The sequence below is a fragment of the Phalaenopsis equestris genome, unplaced genomic scaffold, assembly GCF_001263595.1.
Source record: "Phalaenopsis equestris unplaced genomic scaffold, ASM126359v1 Scaffold231319, whole genome shotgun sequence".
Lineage (NCBI taxonomy): Eukaryota > Viridiplantae > Streptophyta > Magnoliopsida > Asparagales > Orchidaceae > Phalaenopsis > Phalaenopsis equestris.
This window is the reverse complement of record NW_018249289.1, coordinates 60,162-74,311: the sequence shown is the minus strand read 5'-3', so window position 1 is coordinate 74,311 and position 14,150 is coordinate 60,162. Positions and strand designations below refer to the sequence as shown.

Genomic DNA, 14,150 nt, shown 5'->3' with positions numbered 1-14,150 from the left:
GAGAAATCCTATACCTTACCTTAGTATAACTTTCTAATATACATATAGATAGAGATGTAAAAGAGAACTAGATTTTTTTTTTCTAGAATAACCCAAAAAAGAAAAAATTACTACGTCTGACCCAATCAAAGAATTCACTAGTAAATTGAAAGTATAAATGCTTACTCTTTTCTTAAATTAGGGAGGATGAGATTACAAAAAACTAACAAGCATAAATTTATTGTAATAGTTTAGCTATAATCCATAATTAAGCTGCAAGATATAATTAGTGGCCATAATAGCAGTAGTTAGCTACAAAAGTCATAATTAATGGTTGCAATGACCATAGTTGGCTATTTAAGCTGTAATTCATGGATACAACTGAAGCAATTGGTCGTGAAAATTCATGCTAGCGGTCAATGATGACCTTTGGTGGTTAGCAATGAATTCTAGTGATCGTTGGTAATTGTCGAGAATTTAAGAGTTAAACTTTAGTAGTTAGTTCACTCCATTCTCCTCCCTCCTTTATAGTTTTGAAGGGGAGTTTATATATCAGCTTAGAGAGAGTAATTTCATTAAATTTAGCCAGGATCTCGAAACACTCCATCTGATGGTTCACATTAATTCCCTTGATCTTAGATAATATTTTCAATATTTATGAGCCTTAACAACCTAAGAATTAGATATATATGGGCTCATTGGATTCTCTCATTAAGTCACTCTATTTGTTCATAATCATGCAAAATTTAGAGATTTTATAGTTTTCCTGTTAATGCACAAAATTTTTTGACAACACTTCATGTTACTGATTTGGGCTTATTTATACTAGAATTGGATCACATTCAACATCATTTGTTTCATCTTCTTGTGAGGTTAATTTTGACTATAAACTTGCCAAAATTAGGACTCAAGTGATGTTAAAATTGAATTTGTAATATTTTGTTACTCAACATGCATTGAGATTCATGCCAAATAAAAATTTTTTGAGGACGCATGATTATCCAAATTCTTACCCGCTAAAAAACATAAAAATATTTTGAATTTTTGAAAAACAAACATAAAAAATTTTACTAAGATTAAGTTTTCATCAATGGATCATAACTTATAAATTAAAAAAATAAACAACATTCATAACCCATGCAATCATGTAAAATTATGCCGTACTAGCAAAGCAAAATTTGTTGGAGGAATACGCCCTAGTCCCTCGCGCGCCGCCCGCGAAGTGAGTAATCAGTCACAAAACGTTATATAAAAAATCCGCTGTTCTGTTTGCGCTTCCCCGAAATGAAAAATACTCCTGAGGTCCTCGGGAGCTTTCCGATTCACTCCGGGCTTCATCTTCGCTCTCGATCTGTCAGTACGGGAGGGAAAGGTATTGTTTCTATCTCTGAATGTATTCTTGGCGAGGATTTCATCTATTGATGCGTTTTCACAGAACACGATTTATTATTCTATTTTTCTTCTTTGTGATGGTGGATTCAAGAGTTTGCGTCTGTATTTTTTTTTTCTTGTAATGCTGGCATGCTTCTTGAATTTAAATATAGAAATAATTTTTTACATGAGTTAGTTTGGGAATACTGGTCACCTGATTTATTAAATAAAAGATCTGAAAGGACCGGAAGTGGTGGTGGTAGTGTTGAAATTGTTGAATTTTTTGAGTTGTTTGGATTCTGAATTGTACTTTTTACATGGTTGAATACCGTGTGCTGGTTTTGAGCTGTTATTGAAACAGATTAGATGGTTTGATCGAGTCATGATCAGGCTTTGTATGCCTCGCCAACTTCCCTTAATTCAGATACTATGTATTTATCCGTAGTTCAAACCTGGATGGCTGTGAAATTTTTTTTCAAGAGTCATGTACGACGGATTGTTCATGTTAATTCACGGCCTGGGAGAAATCATACCACGTAAATTTTTGAAATATGACAAACCTGGATGGCTGTGAAATTTGTTTGCAAGTATCCTTTACACACTGTTGTTCTTCTTATGCTATGTACTGGAAGAAATCGTACCTATTGCTGCTTGGTTGAAGCTTTTAGCATATATTTAAGGGGATGATAAAAATATTTTATTTGAATTTATTTTCTGTAGCATTCCTTGATTCAAATGCCGTCTTTTGAGAAATTGTTAACTCTGTTTCCATGTCTGAACATCTGATGCAGGAAGGCAAGGTGTGGGGTATTACATATGCTGACACCTCAGTTTCTCTGACAACTTTTGGGTTATTTAAACGCTAATGCGGTTCTCTTTCTACTGTTAATTGGATCCAAAGACATGCAAAGAGGCCAATTTCGAACAATAGAGACTTCTTCTTTAGTGTCTATGCTTTCTGAAGTGTTCATGGAGAACCTTCCCATGGAAGTTGTTGGTAACATTCTCTCGCATCTAGGAAATGCAAAGGAAGTTGTCATTGCCTCTTCGACATGCCGCAAATGGAGAGAATCATTCAGAAAACACCTCCATACCCTTTGCTTTTGCTCTCATGATTGCCCTATTTACCGCGACCTCACTACTAGACGGCTTGAAGTCATCATAACTGAGACTATATTCCAAACAGTCGGCCTTCAGTGCCTTTCACTTTGTATGGACTATGTACATGAATTCTCAGCTGCAGCTGTGATTGCTTGGCTCATGTATACTAGGGAAACCCTAAGGAGTCTGTCTTACAATATTCATACTGTGCCTACTGTTAACATTTTGGAGAAATGTAGTCGACAGAAGCTTGAGGTGTTAGAGTTGGACCACAATCCCATCTTCGGGGTTGAACCAAGCTACCAGAAATTTAATTCCTTAAGATCCTTTACCCTAAGACATGTTAGTGTCTCTGCTTTTGATATAAGCCTGCTCTTAGCTTCCTGTCCAAAGATAGAGACTCTCACCCTTGTTTCTCTGGAAATTATGACATCAGATTCACAATCATCCATGGAACTAAGCAGTCTAACATTGAGGAGCTTATATGCCAAAGCATTAAATGTTGATAAAATAGTTTTGGAGGCTGATAATTTGGAGACTTTGCACTTTTATTCATTAAATCTTGAAGTTTTTGAGCTAAATGCAAAAGGTGCCTTGAATAATATTAAACTTGATGATGTCAGTATTGTACATTTTGATGCTTGTGAAAGCATTGACCAATTGGAGGTCATAGATTTCAGCATCTCTACAATCTCATGGCCAAAATTTTACCAATTGGTTTTTAGGTCATCTAGACTTAGAACACTCCGGCTTTGGGGTGTCGTTTTTGTGGATGAGGATGAGATCATGGACTTAGAGAATCCTACTACTCGTTGTCCTCACCTTAAGCATCTTTGTTTGAGTTATGAGATAAGGGATGGCTTGTTTCATAATGGTTTACATGACTCATTATCTCTTGAGAATGTCACAACATTGGAACTGGGATGGTCAGTTATAAGTGAGCACTTTGGTCAATGGGTTTTTGGTATGGTTGATCAATGTCCTAACCTTAAGAATTTAGTCATCCATGGTGTTCTATCCGACCCCAAGACTCGTGAAGAATGCCAAATGCTTGCTAGTTTTACATCATCTGTAGTTTCTGTCATGAGGAAATACATGCATGTTGATGTGCGTTTTGAATATGCATGAGTGGATTCCTGCAAAGGTTCATATCTTTGTTCATCTTCAATTGTACAAAGACGCACTTTGAACTCAAGGTATGGCACAAAACCTTTTGTTTTTCTTTTATTTGAAGCAACATACCTGACCGTTATGCCCAATACTCAATCTTGCATGTTTTAATTGCTAAAAGCCTTTCTCTTATAACCACATCTGAAATATTAATAATATTATTTTTTTACAAGTTGTAGTATATACTACATAAATCAAGAGTTCACTTGCTTTTCATTGTTTCTTTTTTTTTTAAATGGTAGTTTTATTTCTGCACTATTCTTGTTGCTCTTAAGTGTCTTATGTTCCTGTTACGTCGGTCCCCTCTTAAATCGGCCTGGATCGGTCCGACTCAGTCCAATCCAACCAGGCCAGCTGGCTCAGCCAAGTCGGCTGGTTCAGCTTAGGGGGTGGAAATCTCATTTCTTCTTGGGATGATTCGAACCACTGAGTGGGGTGTGATAAACTCCTAATAATGTTTGCAATGAAATGGATTGGAGGAAAATTTTGAATATGTTTTGGGATATTTTATTAGGGCTAATCACAAAGGGCTTGCTTTATGTGTGGATTTATGTAGTTTTCTTTGTCTTCTTATTTATAGTGGTGTCTAGGACTTGTGGAGAGTCGATCTAGCTATCAAATTGTAGATCATCTCTTGTATCTTGTTTATTCAGAGTTTAATCAATTTAGTCTTAATTTGTGTTTTTCTGCATATTTCTTGCAATTTGTTCGCTTTTTTTTACTCTGATTCATATCAAAGAGGTATTAGAACGAGTTATTTGAGGGATGGTAGTAAGGAAAGTGGATGTTTTGGAAGAGGGATTAGAAGGAGAAGTATGCCAAATTAAATCCGGGATTAAGGAAATGCTTTTAACCGTAGGCTTGTTTTGAGTAGTAATTCTTTTGGAGTTTATGATAATGCTAAAATGATATATAGAACTTTGATATAAATGTTAGAAATATAAAAATATTATTGTTACAAAAATAATTATATTATATATTTCATTTTTTTTTCATTTTACAGTTAGTCGCCTAGAACATAAAGGGCATTCATATTGCTGATTGGTTGTGGCCACACAACCAAGTTTTGCATGAAATTGGGCTTGAACTGACATGACAATGAACAAAACATTATTTAAAGAAGCATGTAAGAAAATCCCATTGCCTGATTATGCTTTACCTTTGTTCTGATGGTTTTTGATCCCCCTTTCAAAACAACGTTAAGTTCTAATGTTTTTTAGGCTCCGTTTGTTGCAGCGGTGCGACGACAGTGCGACACTGTACTGCTGTTTTGGCCTTTTCGGTAAACTATATTTTTTCAATTTTTTCAAAAAGATGCTGCAAAAACCAGCGTTTTCTCACTAGGTGCAGGGGAGTTTTCTAATTGTAGTCTGACTTTTTCAAAAGAAAAAAAAAATATAACAGCCAGCGCAGTTTTTTACAATATCAGATTATTTTTCAGTAGCTTCACGCTAGCTTCTTAATATACTACAACTGCCTCAAACGAAGCCTTAGTCTACTTATGTATCCCAACTTTTGTTCTCCTTTTGCCCTCTTACATTCATAAACACACCCCAAATAGTTTTTATTTCATAGATGAGAATAAATGCGATGTGTAACCTTTGTTGATTGTAACTAGGTTAATTATTTAAAACTGCTCCTAGATTGGAAGCACCGATTAAAAATTTCTTGTACTGAAATCATGCATATTTAGAAGAATATATTGACAAGTATTTCCAAGTTGTACTCCACGGATTGATGCTGGAGGGTTGGAAAGGAAGAAACCACAATTGTTGGAAGAAGCCATGTATTCATGTTGCTGATTTGTCAGGGAAGAAGCCATTTATTGTTGTTGTTGTTGTTGTTGACCTGGGACAATAGAACCCACGTATCTTGCACATGAGGCTCTTTGCTAGTTTTAATTACTTTCTTGTTTTACTTTATTTTTTCCTATTCTAATTTTTATTTATTGTACCTAAGATGTTTTTCAATGACGTCTGAGAAGTGTGTGGCATCTCATTGATAATATCCTCTCTTAATGCCCTCCAATGGCCATAGCCAACGACAACTTGTATGTTTAAAAATATCTTCAGTGCATACTTTTCAATTGCGAGTGGCAAAATATATCAAAGTTCTCTTGGATTCATAATACATATCATATTACAAAACTCTTGCTATTTTAAACTATACATCGATAATATGACCGCATGAATCTTGAAGAAATTCAACGGATCTCGCTAAAAGGATACCAAAGGACTACATCGAGATAGTCAACAGATGGAGACGTCACATGTCGTTTTCTTTGGTCAGAACCATAGGCCGACTGAATGAAAGTACAGACAAACGAAAGAGCAGGAAACACCTGGTCCAAGGGACAACCATTTATAATTAGCTCCCTCAACCGATTCTGGGATTCTTTAGAAAGATGGTCAAAAGTGCATTTCATTGAATATCTGTCCAATTCCTTATGAAGACCCCTTATCCAAAGGAGAGTTGCCCGTCCGATTATAGTGATAAACCACCTTTCTAATGATCTAAGTTCACCCTAACGACAAGAAGACCTCTGCTGGGGATTCTCTCGAGAAGGCCGACCAAACAGTTATCAGACGACCGAATGCCAATATCAGTAGGCCTTTAGATGCCCCTTTTCAAACAATGATGAATGCGAAGCAGTGCCAATGTCAGTTATAGATATTAAATGGTCCCAGTGTCAGTTGTAAATGTGAAATTGTGTAATAATTATTTGTAGTGTCACTGTTAAAACAGGGATTAATATGTAACTTCACTAGATACCTCTATATCTATAAATAGGGATTATTCCTTTAAGAATGGACTACTAAATTCACACTCTGAGAACTTATGTGATTTTACTCTTTGTTTTTTTTATTTCTCTTTCTCAATTCTTCTTATTAGTCCAACGCTCTATCCATTGGGCATGATCCACAAGACATTTTTGGAATCAATATTCTAAAAGGTGCGATGAGCGTGAAATCATGTCATTATTAAGAAGAGAAGCGCGACACGGAGAAAAAACTCACTTTGGAGAAACTTCGAACTTGGAGTTCGATAAAGAATTTATACAACAACAAACTCAGGAACTCTACAACCAAAGGACGGAACAAAGGGCAGAACTGACTTGCGTTGTACTTGAGGGGAGAGCATAAGCTCCTCTAGAGCAAAACCCTCTAGGAGAAATCGAACCACAAGGCCATTAGACGGCTTAGGGGGCCAAAATAATTGAGAAATTCAAGTATCAGGACAATGTTGGGTCTATACCATGATTCGAACCACTAGGGGGCAAATTGACATTTACTGTCAACCGGAGAATGTGTTCTCTCGGCAGATCACGATGTTAATCCCCCCGAGAAGTTTAAAATTCATTTCCTTGAATTCTACAAGTGTCAAAGCATTCAACTGACCACATAGTATCCTTTGAGTTGGCTATGTGCCTTATCAAAATTTTCGACGCACTTAAGTGTCGGCTATTCCATACCACACCGAGGGATTCAACGCTCAGGTGGTTTAATGACCTCTCGACATAAACCTGTTTCAGTGATTTTAAGAAGCTATTTACAACGCAGTTCGCTAATGCCCAAATAGCCATCAAGGACTCAAAGGCCCTACGACACGTCAAGCAGGGGCCGAACGAGAGTCTACAAGTGTATGTCACTTGATTCCAGAAGGAGATATTGGAAGTACTGAATCTGGAGCATGTGGTAGCACAGGCTGCCCTGGCCCAAGTGTTAAGAAGTGCACAGTTCAATTACTTTTTGGGTTTACATCAACCCAACAATTTGGCCGAACTCTTGCGGTTGGCCTACAATCATGTCGCAACTGAGAAATATGTTGGCCCACCTTACAAAAATGGAAAAAAAATAAGACGGTTGTTCAGAAAGAAAAGGCTCGCGAGAAGATGAGTGAAGGGAGAAGGATAACCCATGCCCAGATGTGAAAGAGTCTGGTCGGCTAGTGGTGATAGAGCGGCCGACAGAAATTCCCGATGGTGGAGTCGAACTAGTGATCAGCTGACGACCGAGAATGCCAAAACCCACTCACTTGAGAAGTCATTCAAGATAAAAAGTACTTCAAATCGGCTCATTCAATGAGAATCAGTGCTCGTCTCCGGAACATGAGCAAGTATTGCAAATACCAGAAAGACCATGGTCATGATATGGAGGAGTGTAGTACCTTCGAAACTTGGTCGAAGAGTTGGTCCGAGCAGGAAAGTTCAAAGAGTTTGTGGCCCCATGGGCGCAAACCAAAGGCAAGAGAAATTCCCCGCGGAAGATGATTTGGAGGAGCTTGTCTGAGACACCGCTATCCACATCGCCTGGATATTGCCTGCAATCTTGGGAGGAGAATCGATCAGGAGGGCCGACCATAAGAGGCTCAGGATAGGAGAACTCTGTATTAGGATTATAGAACTTTCATATCTGCAAATTGAACCTTAAAACTAGGATTAGTAAACTAGAATTTCGTCCGTTATAAATATTTTGACACTTTACTCGTGGGATCGATATGCAGACTCATAATCTGTATATTACTTGATCGACATATATACTTGCATGATTGACCGACTTGCTTTACAACAATTTCAAACATCAGCATGTTTAAAAAATGATTTTCATTTATTAGAATGAAATGAGAATATGCAATTAATAGGACACAATGGAGAAAAAGATTCATGTAGTCAAGCCCACGTAGCGGGATAAAGGTTTGTTATTATTTTATTGTTGTATACTAATGTATTTATATAATAATGGTTTGATATAATTTATTTGCGCTTTGATTTATAAAAGCGCTGCTTCGTTTTGTGCTTTGCACTTTAAAGAGAAAATAAAGACTAGTGCATTGTATTGCACGTTGCGCTTTGATGACATTGCTATTAATAATTATTTTAAGGAATAAAATATATAAAAATAAAATAGGTTCCATTAAAGGGCAATGTGCCTTTTACTATAGCACAACTTATACATACAATTTTGAGATTGAGAAAATATCCTAAATTAGTCATTAATTGACTTGGACTCTCTAAACACAAAACCGTTATGAACTGTGCCTCCTAATTTGATTCCGGCAAAACTGGTTGAAAATTATTATTTGGTAGGCGCACATATGAAATCCCATGCATTGCTACATAATAGCGTGAGTATGCTGCTTCATGTTATGGGCGATATTGCATGTAGGGTTTTAACAAATCGAGCTAATCCAAGTTGAGTTAGAGGATCTCTGAGTTCGAGGACCAAAAAATACGTTCAAATTTGGTTTGAGCTCAGTTTGAGCTTTTGTAGTAGTGTTATTGTGGCACATGGAGTTGATTGAGGACAAAAGTTACTAGTTACTAGCTATCAAGCAAGAAAATTGTTGTAGCTAGTCAAGGGCCAAAAACTAGGAGTAAAATGTCGAAGTGTAATTTGGATTATTTTTCTTTTTACATATTTTATGATTGGATGTTAGATAATGTGTTTGTAATCGTGACATGATGTGCTATCTTCTGAAAATTTATACTTCAAAATGTGAAAATTTGGGCAAACTAGAAAATAATCTGAGTTATCAGATAGTGTAGAAGCAAAAATCCAACAGTGTGCTGGTCTTTTGGTTCAAAAGTCTTCCTGAGGTACTTGGAGCTGAAATTGAAGGAAAAATGAAATCTTCTTTGTGAAAATCAATGTGCCATTTGCTTTGTTAAGAATCTTATCCTTCATGGTATGACCAAAGATATTGAAATGTCCAAATTTTTAAAGAAAATTATGATGATAATAAAATGGTTTATACTCCAACCAAGACTTAAGTTGCTTACATATTAACTTGAGCGTTTCCATTAAAACTTTGAGGACCTATTTTCCAAGCTCGGAATGATTAATATATTCAATCCAATTTAATGGGGTGTGTGTGGAATGGAAGCCTCGATTAATGATTTTCTTTAATGCAACTCCTGTATAATTGGAAGAATATTTACAGCCATACGAATTCAGCTGCCCCACAAATATCTCTCTTAGATTCATGCTGCATTTTGTAATAACTTAGAAAGAGCCTTATGTGAAAGCAGAAAATTTGTTGATTAAATATCACCTTATATTTATAATTTGGATTTAGACTCTCCCGTCTATCCAAAATTTCTATTTAAATCATTTGGGAACTATGTTCTATGAGAACTAGGGAGTTAGGCTTAGAACTTTGCAAAAACATCCAAAGTCGTCGGTCTAAATAACCAGTCATTACTGTAGAGTTGCATCTAAACTGTTGCAAGTGAATTCTTCCAAGATGAAAACTTATCAGGGTAGATTAGCTGCTGAAGGTCACCGCCTCTGTATCATCTGCAGCTAAAAGACTGAACAAGGCAATGGGAGCAAAAGAGAAAAATAAAATTTTTTGTGGCAAGGACTTATTTTATTGGTAGGTCAAATAGTGGCATATGAGACTACAGCAGTATATGTGAAGAACAGAAGATTGGAATATAGATGGGATGCCTCAACTGTAGTTTCCACTATTCCCATCACTGCTTCGGCGGCTTCTATCTTTGAAAGTAGTTTTACCTTTTTTTTTGGTGCTCAAGTCAGTGAGCTTTTTTTACTAATATTATTACTGTTTCTTGGTTATTGTGGTGAATGTAGTGGTACCAGAAATCAGAATGTCCCCACCCCATCAAGGGAATATAACGCATTTATAAGAAGAATACATGGCCGGTGTACGTTTAATTACCGTGTTAAATTGAAGAAATTGACTAAATGGCAGAGAGCTGGCTTTGCATTCCATTTAACTAATTACTTAATTTGTTTTATACATTATCATTTTTACCATTTCTGCAGTGCCAGGGCCCTGACTTGCACAATGAGACGCACAAGCACGTTTTTATGTGCTCAGGAAACATGAATTTCATGGTTCACATGTAACATAAGTTCATTTGGACCAAGGACTAATTTCAATTCACATAAGATTGGAAGTTTGAAGTGATAGGAGCAATATAATATTATATCTGTAACTAATTTTTTATCCTTGATATCATGAGCAAAGAGCCATGTGCATTTGGTTTGAGGCAAACCTTCGAGTGCCTCCAAGATATGGTCAGTTGTGCATTTCCTAGAAGTTTCATGGGCTTGTTAATGTTCTTTTCTAAATGCTTTTTAATTCACCATTAAACTTGAGATCAACGATTGAAGATATAGAGAACTGATAGTCACGCTTTGAAGAACGGCCATGCTAAATTGTGGGCATATTTGATCTGCCAAAGTTTGATGAATTTAATCCCATTTAAGTTGATTCTCATAGGGTCAACCAAATTAATTATATTTGGAATTATTAAAGCGCAAAGGGCAGTGCACAAGGCCTTGTTTTTGCTTCAAAGCGCAATGCGCAGAGCGAAATGACGCTTTTATTAATCAAAATGTTAATAGGCTATATAAAATTTTTTAATATATATGAATACATTTATTAATAATTATAAAATATAAAGTATGACTTCAAATTTAATATAAAATAGTAAAGAATGTGGTACAATACTTTAAAGCAAACATTAAGTGTGAGCTTGCAAATTAAAATTTCGAACAATTGCTAATAGTTTGCTGCAATAACTAAAAACCTAAAATTGCCCCAAAAAAAGACCTGTAAATTAACATTAGCATTTCAAAGCACACTTCAATGAAGCAAAGTAGGTGTTATCACTTTGCTTTACTTTTCTCGTGATAGGCACTTCTAAAAGTATTGTGTGGATTAAGGTCTATATTTGCTCAAGAAAAGTATGATCCGTGTCATCTCTCCAAGGTTGCTTTTGGTGTTAGGGACAGATCAGGTCGCCTACGAGCTGAGTGTGTCTCTATTAATCTAAGGCTATATTTGACAAGTCGATGCACTTGTTCAATCTATTGAAGCGTAGCAAATTTCGTGGTTAAAGCTCCTTTGTTTCTTTTAGAGATCAACGGGTCATACACCTTTTACCTACTTTAAACACTGCAAACAAATAATACATTTCAATGAGTTTTTATTTGCATATTTGCATGTATCTAAGGCTTTATTTGCATATTTGCAAGGGGAGATGCACAAGACATATTTGCAAGGGGATGCACAAGAGTGCAAATTATAGAGGAAATAAGTTGATGCGTCATAATTTAAAATTATGGGAGAGGGTAATTGAACATTGGTTAAGACGTTTTACAAATATTTCTCATAATCAATTTGGTTTTATGCTGGGCAGGTCTACCATGGAAGCTATACATTTATTGAGAGGTTTGATGGAGAAGTTCAGAGATAATAAGGAGGATATATATATGATTTTTATTGCTTTAGAAAAAGCTTATGATAAAATTCCAAGAGATATCCTTTTGGGAGTTCTTGAGAATAAAGGTGTTGATATGACTTATATTTAAGTCATTAAAAATATGTATAGAAGAGCTGTTACTTGTGTTCGAATAGAAGGAGGATTGACCAAATATTTTTCTATTTCTGTTGGTTTACATGAGGGATCGGTTTTAAGCCCATATCTTTTTCTTTAGTTATGGATGGTCTAACGGGACACTTATTGGAGGATGTACCTTGTTGCATGATTTTTGCTGATGATATCCTTTTGGTGGATAAGACGAGAGAAAAAGCTCAGGAAAAACTTAAATTATTGAGGTCTACCTTGGAGTCTAAAGGCCTTCGTTTGAGTAGAACTAAAATTGAATACATGGAATGTAATTTTAGTAGTAGTAGCTCTAGTGACAAAAATGTAACTATGGGTAATCAAATTATTAAAAGTTGTGAAAGCTTTAGATATCTCGGGTCTATTATTCAAAGTGACGGTGATATTGTGGGGATGTTATTAGTAGAATTCAAGTTGGTTGGTTGAAGTGGAGGAATACTTCGGGCCTATTGTGTGATAGATAAGTACCTCTTGGACTGAAAGGAAAATTTTATATGATGGTGGTGCTCTATGGCGTTGAATGTTGGCCTATAAAAAAGAAGCATAAAATTAAGTTAGGTGTTGCCGAGATGAGAACGATTAGGTGGATGAGTGGCTTTACACTTAGAGACAAAATGCGAAATGAACATATCCGTGATAGGATTGTTGTAGCTCCAGTTAAGGGCAAAATTAGAGAGTCATTTTAGATGGCTTGGTCACATTAAACATCGACCATCTGAGGATCCGATTAGAAGATTGGATGTTTTAGATTTGACTTATGTTAAGAAAGACAGAAGTAGAACTAGGGAGACTTGGGCAGATTGTATAAAAAATGATCTTAATTTATTAGAAATAAATGAAAGTATGACACTGAATAGGACCCAATGGAGAAAAAGGATTCATGTAGCTGACCCCACTTAGTGGAATTAAAGGTTTTGTTGCAGTTGTTGTTGTTGTATATTTGCATGTATCTGCATTTTTTCTCAAAGCCAGCTTGTTCCATGATCTGACTTGTAAATTGAAGGATACGAAGTTTTTGGTTTCTTTTTTCCATCTTTTTTACCTGCAACCTGGATACGATGATATAAAATTTGATTGTACTGTGCCATTTTTGCATGTATAATTGCACCCTCTTGACACCAATTACTGAAAAAACGTATCCCCATTTTTTATTTATTCTTTAAGTGTTATCATCCAATCATATGTTTCAAGTTTACCGGAACAATAAAAAGTAATATATAGAACAAACCAAGTAACGAACATAATAAGTTTGCTTCCTACTTGCTGTATGAGAAATTGCCGACCAGTACCAATTATCATTTCCTTCTTTTATTTGTTCTTTAGATATTATAATGCGTTTGAAAAGCTTGTTTAGATATATTGTTTAGTATCAAGTTTCATAATTTAGGATGTGTAACTAAGCAAATTTTTATTCCGCTGCAGACTAGGCAATCAGACGGGCCCTGGCATTTTGCGATGCCAATTGAGCTCTTTCTTCAGTAGAATGCAACGTCATTGTGCCTTTTTTTGGGTTCAGTTGGGAAATTATATATTTATATTGTCTAACCTATAGCTAACCTGATTTTTCTTCCAACATAGGATGCTACAGTGGAGCAGTTTTTGGTTTCTTTTTTGTTTTTGCTGGAAGCCTGGAATGTGAAATTCTTTCATTTCTTTCATCTTTGCATTCTTTTCTGTGGAATCAGTCGCAGCTTAGACTGGAGTTTGATTCAAAATTTAGCCTTCGTATAGAAGAAATGTTCCTGAAAGGAGGTACTTGTTTACAAATAAATTGATCTTTGTTAGTAAGATCTGCTTAGAATGTTCTAGTTGTCTTTAAGAGTGGTTGTCAATTTATTCTCTGAGATTAAGCTTCACTGTGCACTTACCTGCTCCATAATATTTGAGGTTGGAGTTCTCTAGTTTGGATCGTGCGTATTACATATCTTATTTCCCTTTTAAAATTGGTGTTTTGTGAAAGGCTTGCCAATCTTTAAATTCAGCATAGTAACTATTGGGAACCTAAATTATTTTCATATTTAACTCTGCCAGACAAGTTACGAGTGCCGGAAAAAAAGGCGAATTCTTTTTCGGATGTTTTTTTGCAAGCTTTATTATTTAAAATTATATTTATTATGTTTTAAAGTCATATATATATATATATATATATATA

The 14,150-nt window shown here is 35.7% G+C and overlaps 1 protein-coding gene across 1 annotated transcript; it reads left to right on the top strand.

Moving 5' to 3' along the window:
- Positions 1–1,155: 1,155 nt before the first annotated feature.
- LOC110038122 (F-box/LRR-repeat protein At1g67190) lies at positions 1,156–14,013 on the top strand. Its single transcript, XM_020742891.1, has 3 exons — positions 1,156–1,351; positions 2,142–3,647; positions 13,421–14,013. Exon 2 carries the CDS (start codon positions 2,254–2,256, stop codon positions 3,577–3,579), a length of 1,326 nt encoding a protein of 441 aa, XP_020598550.1. The 5' UTR covers positions 1,156–1,351; positions 2,142–2,253; the 3' UTR covers positions 3,580–3,647; positions 13,421–14,013.
- Positions 14,014–14,150: the final 137 nt, after the last annotated feature.

Bases quoted from the DNA above. Each gene is read 5' to 3' on its own strand.
- LOC110038122 (XM_020742891.1), top strand. From the start codon at position 2,254: ATGCAAAGAGGCCAATTTCGAACAATAGAGACTTCTTCTTTAGTGTCT.